The 8,462-nt window shown below is 51.0% G+C and overlaps 2 protein-coding genes across 3 annotated transcripts in view; both read left to right on the top strand.

Annotated features, from left to right (window-relative positions):
* fibcd1a (fibrinogen C domain containing 1a) overlaps nt 1-2,603 on the top strand; it is an 8,479-nt gene extending 5,876 nt beyond the window's left edge. The window contains exons 6-9 of the mRNA XM_008299725.1: nt 1,113-1,249; nt 1,499-1,595; nt 1,733-1,912; nt 2,055-2,603. Of these exons, the coding sequence (XP_008297947.1) occupies nt 1,113-1,249; nt 1,499-1,595; nt 1,733-1,912; nt 2,055-2,317 (677 nt within the window). The 3' untranslated portion in view covers nt 2,318-2,603. The remainder of the gene's footprint in view (nt 1-1,112; nt 1,250-1,498; nt 1,596-1,732; nt 1,913-2,054) is intronic.
* A 486-nt stretch (nt 2,604-3,089) lies between these two features.
* Nucleotides 3,090-8,448, top strand: phf19 (PHD finger protein 19). 2 transcript variants are annotated; one of them, XM_008299723.1, is made up of 14 exons: nt 3,090-3,263; nt 3,690-3,882; nt 3,998-4,079; nt 4,699-4,806; nt 4,932-5,026; nt 5,216-5,364; nt 5,440-5,535; nt 5,619-5,808; nt 5,919-5,986; nt 6,077-6,217; nt 6,398-6,458; nt 6,529-6,614; nt 6,689-6,775; nt 7,583-8,448. In XM_008299723.1, the coding sequence occupies exons 2-14, from the start codon at nt 3,700-3,702 to the stop codon at nt 7,917-7,919; spliced, it is 1,683 nt and encodes a 560-aa protein (XP_008297945.1). In that variant the 5' UTR covers nt 3,090-3,263; nt 3,690-3,699; the 3' UTR covers nt 7,920-8,448. The 2 variants fall into 2 exon arrangements, with proteins under 2 accessions (XP_008297945.1, XP_008297944.1); XM_008299722.1 differs by having other exon boundaries at nt 6,686-6,775.
* The last annotated feature ends 14 nt before the right edge of the window (nt 8,449-8,462 follow it).

Genomic DNA, 8,462 nt, shown 5'->3' with positions numbered 1-8,462 from the left:
TAACAGTAAACTGTATTTGAATCATTTGCTCCTGCTGGTTCGATAAACGAACCCTATAGCGGTTAGACGTCTAAATGGAATCACACAAACTGAATATGGACGTTAACAGAAAGTTGGATTTTTCCGTGAAGGTCAAACTGTTTCAGAGCAAGTGGATTTAATTTCAACCGAATAAATGTACTTTCAAAGGATGTGAATTATGTGGCCAGGTGAGGTCAGGTAGCGCTCAGAGCAGCACAGGGAAGCTGGATGAACCTGGATGTGGCAGCAGAGGGCGCTCTGAGCTGTTCAGTCTCTGATCAGCTGGAAGCACGTCTACCTGTCACATCCAGGATGTTTAACAGCAGCTCAGTGGTCAGCTGGAGTCTGGACCGTTTTGGAGCTGCAGAGTCTCAGCAGGAGCCTCGTTCACTCAAGTAATCCCGACTGAACGGACTGACCCAGATCTGCAGCAAACCCCCGACCGGCTCACTTCTCTTCATATTTGGTCTCCAGTCCTCCGGCTCCCTGCAGCAGCTGCACAGACAGCAGAGTTCACACTGAGCTCATGTTATTTCCTCCTTCACAGCACCAGGTCGGATCAGAACCACTAATATTCCTTCATCTCCAGGATTTTAACCCTTTAATAGGTCAGTTTATTTACACGTTGCTACAGGTTTAAGGGACTTGTTCTGTGTTGAAACGGTAAACAGGATTTTTTGTTGCTGTTGGAGTTTCACTCTGAAACCGTTTCAGTTCCACACATGGATCCCACTGAGCTGCTGGACAACAGACTACATACGACACAGTGGGACAATCTGTTGGAAAACAGTAGACATGTTGGTTTTGAATCCAAAGCTCCAGAATGAAACCTGATAGGACAGAATGCTGGAAGATCAAAAGCAGCAGTTTTAATGGGTTTAATGGGCCTTTTAGTCGTTGAGGTTCTGAGTGTAACTGGTTGTGGACACAGAGTGTTGCAGGTGCATTTGAGTAGCTGAAATAAAGCACACCTGTAGCAGCTTTACAGCAGCAGCAGCAGCAGCAGGTGAAGTGTATCTGGGCTGCAGGATGTTCTGTAGCGACACACATGCAGAATGAACAGACAGCTTGTGTTGGTTTGTGTCCTTCAGCTCTCAGACCCAGAGACTGCAGCGACATCCAGGCCTCCGGCGTCTCGCAGGACGGAGTTTATTCAGTGTTTCCAACCCACGACCCCGACGGCTTCATGGTTTACTGCGACATGAGCACCGACGGAGGAGGCTGGACGGTACAGACACACTGAGACACTGGGAACATGCTGAGTCGAGGATTTGACATCTTTGTAAATTTTATCATCCAAGAATTGTTTCCTTTAAATTTCCATGGTTCTGACTGAGGTCTCTGAGTTCTCTCTCCTCCTTCATGTTCTGGTTCCACAGAGCTGCAGGACTTTAGTGAAACATGAACCTCAGTGAAGGACCACGAGCCGCACTCAGTAGAACTACAGGGAGGCTAACAGGACTGTGTTGTGCTGCAGGTGTTCCAGAGGAGGGAGGACGGATCCGTGAACTTCTTCAGAGGATGGGACGCCTACAGAGACGGCTTCGGGACGACCACCGGAGAACACTGGCTGGGTCTGAGAGACACTGATGGACACACAGCTTCAAGCTGAGATATGGATAGAGAAAAGCATTTCATCCTTAATATTTAAAACCATCTGAGTGAAGGCTGTCTGTCTGTCTGTCTGTCTGTCTGTCTGTCCTGGTCTCAGGTCTGCAGAGGATCTACTCCCTCACCAGGTCTGGTGGGGTCGAGTTGCGCATCGACATGTCGGACTTCGATAACGCCACAGCATTTGCTCATTACTCTGATTTCTCTGTTGGCCGAGACTCCGTGAACCCTGAAGAGGACGGATACCCACTGGTGGTGGACGGGTACTCTGGGACAGCAGGTACTACTCAGTACTACACAGTACTACTCAGTACTACACAGTACTACTCAGTACTACACAGTACTACTCAGTACCACACAGTACTACTCAGTACCACACAGTACTACACAGTACTAGCAGCAGGCGTGTCTTTGCTCTGCAGGTGACTCCCTCCTGAAGCACTCTGGGATGCGGTTCACCACCAAAGACCGGGACCAGGACCAGTCGGAGAACAACTGTGCAGCGTACTACCAGGGGGCGTGGTGGTACCGGAACTGCCACACCTCCAACCTGAACGGGCAGTACCTGAGAGGAGGCCACGCCTCCTATGCTGATGGAGTGGAGTGGTCCAGCTGGACGGGCTGGCAGTACTCGCTGCAGTTCACTGAGATGAAGATCCGGCCCAGTACCAAACCCATGTCCTGAACATCTGAGCCCGCCCCATCATGAACTCCAGCTCCGCACCAGCACAAAAAGTTTCATAAAATGGAGCTAAAACGTTTAGTTGTCTCTGCTGTTATGTTCTGATCAATAAAGTTTGGTATTGATGATTGATTGGTGATTGTGGAGCCGAATGTTTCAACACTAGAGTCTCTGACTGAAGCCCCACCTCCTTCTGATCTGGTTCGATAAGCTGTGATCGGTTTGGATCACCTGTCAGACAGCTGGTGGGATCCTGTTAAATGTGTTACAAGCTAAATAATCAATAAAGCTGGTTTTCTACAAGTGAGCATTTTTCTAATATTGCATTTTTAAGTATTAATGAACAAAAGAAAAATATATTTAAACTCACAGTTGGTTTTATGAACAGAGCAGCAGGAAAAGGTTTGTGAGGAGCACCATGGCACAGGTACACCACAGGACCGCACAGGTGTGGACATTTGTAAAAACTGTTCATTTTAAAAGATGTAGCCTTGAAATGTTTTCGTTCACAGCTGAGCCTGTAGTTCGATCCAATACAAAACTGAAGATTAAAAAACAAACAAACAAACAAAAACAGTTTCACAGATAAAAGCGGGCTGGCAAAATCTCTGGAAAAGTCAACGGAGTTTTGAATGGGGCGGTGACACGAAGCGGCGCAGCGATTTCTGCCCGTGCGTGATGACGACATATGCACGGCGCTGATGACGAGTTACGCCAACGTGATTCGCGGGAAAAGTGAAAAAAATGGCGACGGTAGAAGTTTGAAGTTTAGCGCCACGAAACGGAGACAGAGACACGGACAGAGAAACGGACAACGGCTAAAGGACCGGAGGCACCGACACACACACCGTCTGTCTATCCGTCGGTCGGTCCGTTGGTCCCGGTGCAGGCGGTGGTTTGTTCACCGGAGGACCGGAGGAGAGGAGAGACGAAGCCCGGACAGGAAGAGGTGAGGCGGCTGTGATTTCTGTAACAACCCGCTGCTGCTCCGGTTAGTTTCCTGTTAGTTCATCTAAACCGTTAGTTTATCTAACCCGTTAGTTCAGTCGAACCCGTTAGTTCATTTGACCCGTTTGTTTCGTCTAACCCGTTAGTTCAGTCGAACCTGTTAGTTCATCTAACCCGTTCATCAGACAGTTTGTAAACAGTTAGTGTGGGTGGTTAACAGCAGACCGTTACCATCACTGTGTCAGTGAACAAGTCTCCAGAATGTAAGTTGGTTAGGCATCAGCCTGTTAGTTAAATTGCTATGACCCTGCGGTTAACCTGGTTAGTTGGTTAGTTAAGCATGTGATGGGGAGCAGTGCTGCTCAGATATGTAAAAATCCAGCAAATATCTGTCTGTCTCACTGTCTGTCTGTTTTATGTCTGTCAGCTACTTCAGGATGTTTGAGGACCTGATTGAAGCCTTCTGTGGGGTGGAGCCTGAGGTTTCTCCAGGGGGCGGGTCATGTCTGCGGGGGCGGGGCCTGGAAGAGGACGAGAGGGCGGAGTCCAGTCTGAGTGTGGGACAGTTCGTCCTCTGTCATTGGTCAGATGGACTCTACTACGTGGGCAAAATACAGCGGGTAAGGTTCACCTGCAGGTAACCATAGCAACGGTACTGATGCTAACAGGTTACCAGCAGTAATGATTCTCTACGCTCTGATTAGTGTAATTGTCTGCTTTCTGATTGATGGACAGGTGAGCCCTCCCAGACAGAGCTGCTTCGTCACGTTTGAAGACAACTCCAAGTTCTGGGTCCTCTGGAAGGACATCCAACACGGTAAAGGACAGGTGGACGGAGAGACAGACGGGTGGACGGAGAGACAGACGGGTGGACGGAGAGACAGACGGGTGGACGGGGAGGCAGACGGGTGGACAGAGAGACAGACGGGTGGACAGGGAGACAGACGGGTGGACGGAGAGACAGACGGGTGGACGGAGAGACAGACGGGTGGACGGGGAGAAAGGCGGGTGGACGGGGAGACAGATGGATGGGCGGAGAGACAGATGGATGGACGGGGGGACAAACGGGTGGGCGGAGAGACAAACAGGTGGACAGGGAGACAGACGGGGGGACGGGGAGACAGATGGATGGGCGGAGAGACAGACAGGTGGACGGGGGGACAGACGGGTGGACGGAGAGAGGCGTGTGGGCTGAGAGACAGACGGGGAGACAAACAGGTGGACGGGGAGACAGACGGGTGGACGGGGAGAGAGGCGGGTGGGCTGAGAGACAGACGGGGAGACAGACGGGTGGACTAGGAGACAAACAGGTGGACAGGGAGACAGACGGGTGGACGGGGAGAGAGGCGGGTGGACGGAGAGACAGACGGGGAGACAGACAGTAGTGTGTTTGTCTTATTCTGTCAATCACCTGCTTCTGTCCAATCACATTGCAGCTGGCGTGCCGGGGGAGGAGCCTCAGTGCTCTGTATGCCGGGAGGCGGGGCCAAACTCTGACAGCCAATCAAACAACCTGATCCTGATCTGTGGGAAGTGTGGCATCGGTGAGCCATGGATCAATCAGTTCCTCGATCACATTGTGCCTGCTGCTAGTAGCTAACAGCACCAGACTCATTGTAGGCTGATGTTTGGAGTGTGACTCTGTGTACACCTGTCACCTGTGTGGCAGGTTTCCACCAGCAGTGCCACGTCCCTCCTGTAGAGGGCAGCAGCAGTCTCAGTCCGTGGTTCTGCAGACGTTGTGTCTTCGCTCTGGCTGTTCGGGTAAATCGCAGATCACAGCAGGAGGCCTCGATTTCACCATATTGATCAACACTTGATTATCTGTCACTTTACCAATTCATTGATCAGCTAGTTGTGTCAGTTTACGTTACAAACATGTATGACGGAGCCCAAGCCCGTCTCTCTCTCTGACCCGTCTCTCTCTCGCTCTCTCTTTCTGTCCTCCCACAGAAAGGTGGCGCCCTGAAGAAAGGTCCGATAGCGAAGGCACTGTCGGCCATGAAGCAGGTTCTGCCGTACGACGTGGACTCTCTAGACTGGGACTCTCAGCACCGGACCAATCAGCAGCAGTGTTACTGCTACTGCGGCGGCCCCGGAGAGTAAGAGGACCAATGGCAGCGCTGCAGGTGGGCTGTTACCTGGATGATGATGCTGACGGTGGTGTGTGTGTGCAGGTGGTACCTGAAGATGCTGCAGTGTTTCAGGTGTCAGCAGTGGTTCCATGAAGCGTGCACGCAGTGCCTGCAGGAGTCCATGATGTTCGGAGACAGGTGACGTCCTCGCCGTCCTCTCGCCACCACTGACGCTCTGTTTGGTTTCACGCCCTGACGTTCTCTCTGCTCCCGCCGCTCAGGTTCTACCTGTTCCTCTGCTCGGTGTGTAACAAAGGCTCAGAGTACGTCCGCCGGCTGTCTCTCAGGTGGGTGGACGTGGTTCACTTGGTTCTCTACAACCTGTCGGTCAGCAGCAAGAAGAAATACTTTGAGCTGGACGAGATCCTCGCCTTCGTTTCAGCCAACTGGGAGCATCTGCAGCTCGGAAAGGTAACAGAACCGGACTGAAGCAGAAGCCTGAAAGCAGCCTTTAGTTTGCAGGTCTGATACAGTTTGTGCTGCTGAACATTTTCGTGGGTCTAACTGTTTGTGCTTCTCAGCTGTCCAACACTCCTCCAGCAGAGAGGGGGCAGCACCTGCTGGACGCTCTGAATAAATACAAGAGCAAGTAAGAACCAGTTGGTACACTTTTTAATCGGCGTTCAACACGTCAACATCTGGATGTTTGTTCAACACGTCAACTTCTGGATGTGTTCAGGTTTCTGTGTGGGAAGGAGATTAAGAAGAGGAAGTGCATCTTTCGTCTAAGGACCCGAGTTCCTCCTAACCCCCCCTCCAAGCTGTTTCCTGAGCGCGCTCAGATCGATGGTGGGCGGGGCCGTAAGAAGACCACAGCCAGGTAGTAATTTACCTGGAGAACTGTTTTATTATTGTTATCTTCTACTCCTTCAACCTGTAGTTTTTCCAGTTCGTGGCCCTGAACAGGACAAAGTCATCTGGTTCAACCAGGAAGTAGTCTGAGCCGCTCTGTGAGAGAAAGTTAAATTAAACTAAATCTGTTGTGTGTGTCTGTGTGCAGTGGCTCGTCTGAGAGGAAGAAGAGGAAGTCCAAGTGGCTGCTCGAAGACGCCATTCCCAGCGTAAGACTCTTCTTCTGTGGTTTTTAAAGTGTGGTGTTAAAATGGCGCTGATGCGTCTGTCCGTTTGCAGAACGAGTTGTCCTGCAGCTGGTCCTCCAACCACCACATGGCCAACATCTTCGACTTCACCCTGGACGAGCTGCAGAGCCTCAAGAGGTGAGATCAATCCTCCAATATCGATCAGTAACGCTGTCAGAACAGTATGTGACGGTTCTGCTCTTCTTCAGCAGCTCCAGTAGAACTGTCAGTATCGATCAGGACTCCACCGATGTCTCCACTGCAGGTTCTGCTACGACCAGCACCTCCTACCACTTCAGGTAACCCCCAGACGCCTTTGGAGGTTCTGCAATTCTGATGCACTGTTGTAGAGATCTGCTGGATGGTTGTAGGTGTTCTTCAGAGGGAACAAAGGATCACTGAGGAAGGTATCGGTGGCTTATAGATGACCGTGATAAAGTTTTAGAGAAATCTGAGGAGGTTCTACAAATTTAATACCGTGTTCTCAAGGTCTTCGGGATGGTACTAGATTACCTTGATATGGTTTTACAAATTCCTGGGAAGGGTCTACAACTGTTCTGAAGCACTGTTCTAGAGCTTTACAGGAAGGTTCCAGGTTATCTTCCCTTCGGTCGTGGAAACTGGTTTTAAAGCTGAGCTATGTGGAAAATTATATTTCTATTTTTCGGGAGGATTAAGGCATCACTGCCGAAGTGTCACAGTGGGTTCTAGGTGACCATAACGTTTTAAAGAGATCTGAGGAGGTTCTACAAGGCCAAAATACTGCTCTAGAGGTCTTCAAGGCTCTAGATGACCTTTAGGATGTTTTGTACATCTTTGGTCCTGAAGCTTCATGAAACAGCCTTAACATGAGGTTCACGTCACCCTGTTACGGTTCTAAAGGTCGTTGATTAGTTTCCATTAAAACACTCACAACCTCAACAGGATAAAGGTTCTACAATGAAGTTCCTGAAGTCGTTTAGAAAGTTCGAGGATTTATCTTTAGCGAGACTCACCTCACAGAGTTTGGTCTTCTGTCAGGAGCAGAACATTTACCTGTTACCTGTCTGAGCAACGGTCTCATCTGTCTGACTCACCTGCCTGACCTTTGACCTCTGTGTTCTCAGGAGGAGGGTGGGCAGTAGGAAGAGGAAGTTGCCAAGCAACAGCTACAGCCAGTGGGCCAATCGCAGTGAGGCGGGAGAAGAGCTTGGAGGGGAGGAGCCTCCCGGGATCATGGAGGACCGAGAACACACCCACTTGCCAACAGACCCCGCCCACCTCCTATCAGATCCCTCCCAGATTCACTCTGACTCCTCCCACCTGCACTCCTCCATCTCCTCATACTTTGGCGTGGCGGGCCGACTGACCAACGGTGAACGGTACCAGGTGCTGGCTCGCCGGGTCACGCCTCAGGGGACAGTGCAGTACCTGCTGGAGTGGGAGGGGACAACTCCTTATTAGGACATTACCATAGCAACAGGGTTTGGGCTTCCTGAGAAGCTTTGATTCCTATTTCTCCAAACAGAGACCTCTGAGCTCAGTTGACCCTCAAGTTCCATGACAGCGGCACACCTGAGTAACCTCCTGATGAGGCGTCCACTTTTAATCTAAGTTATTGATTTTAACCTGCTGCCAACACAACCTCCTGTTGCCTTGGAACAGAAACCTGAGTCTTAGCTGTCGTCCCAGCTTCCTTGTAAACCTCTGTCCCCTCTGCGTCCCCGTAAACACCTGTCCCCTCTGCGTCCCCGTAAACCTCTGTCCCCTCTGCGTCCCCGTAAACACCTGTCCCCTCTGCATCCCTGTAAACCTCTGTCCCCTCTGCGTCCCCGTAAACACCTGTCCCCTCTGCGTCCCTGTAAACCTCTGTCCCCTCTGCGTCCCCGTAAACACCTGTCCCCCTGTAAACACCTGTCCCCTCTGCGTCCCCGTAAACCTCTGTCCCCTCTGCGTCCCTGTAAACACCTGTCCCCTCTGCGTCCCCATAAACACCTGTCCCCTCTG

Source organism: Stegastes partitus, unplaced genomic scaffold (assembly GCF_000690725.1).
Source record: "Stegastes partitus isolate 25-593 unplaced genomic scaffold, Stegastes_partitus-1.0.2 Scaffold1452, whole genome shotgun sequence".
NCBI lineage: Eukaryota > Metazoa > Chordata > Actinopteri > Pomacentridae > Stegastes > Stegastes partitus.
This window is presented reverse-complemented; position numbering and strand designations above follow the sequence as displayed.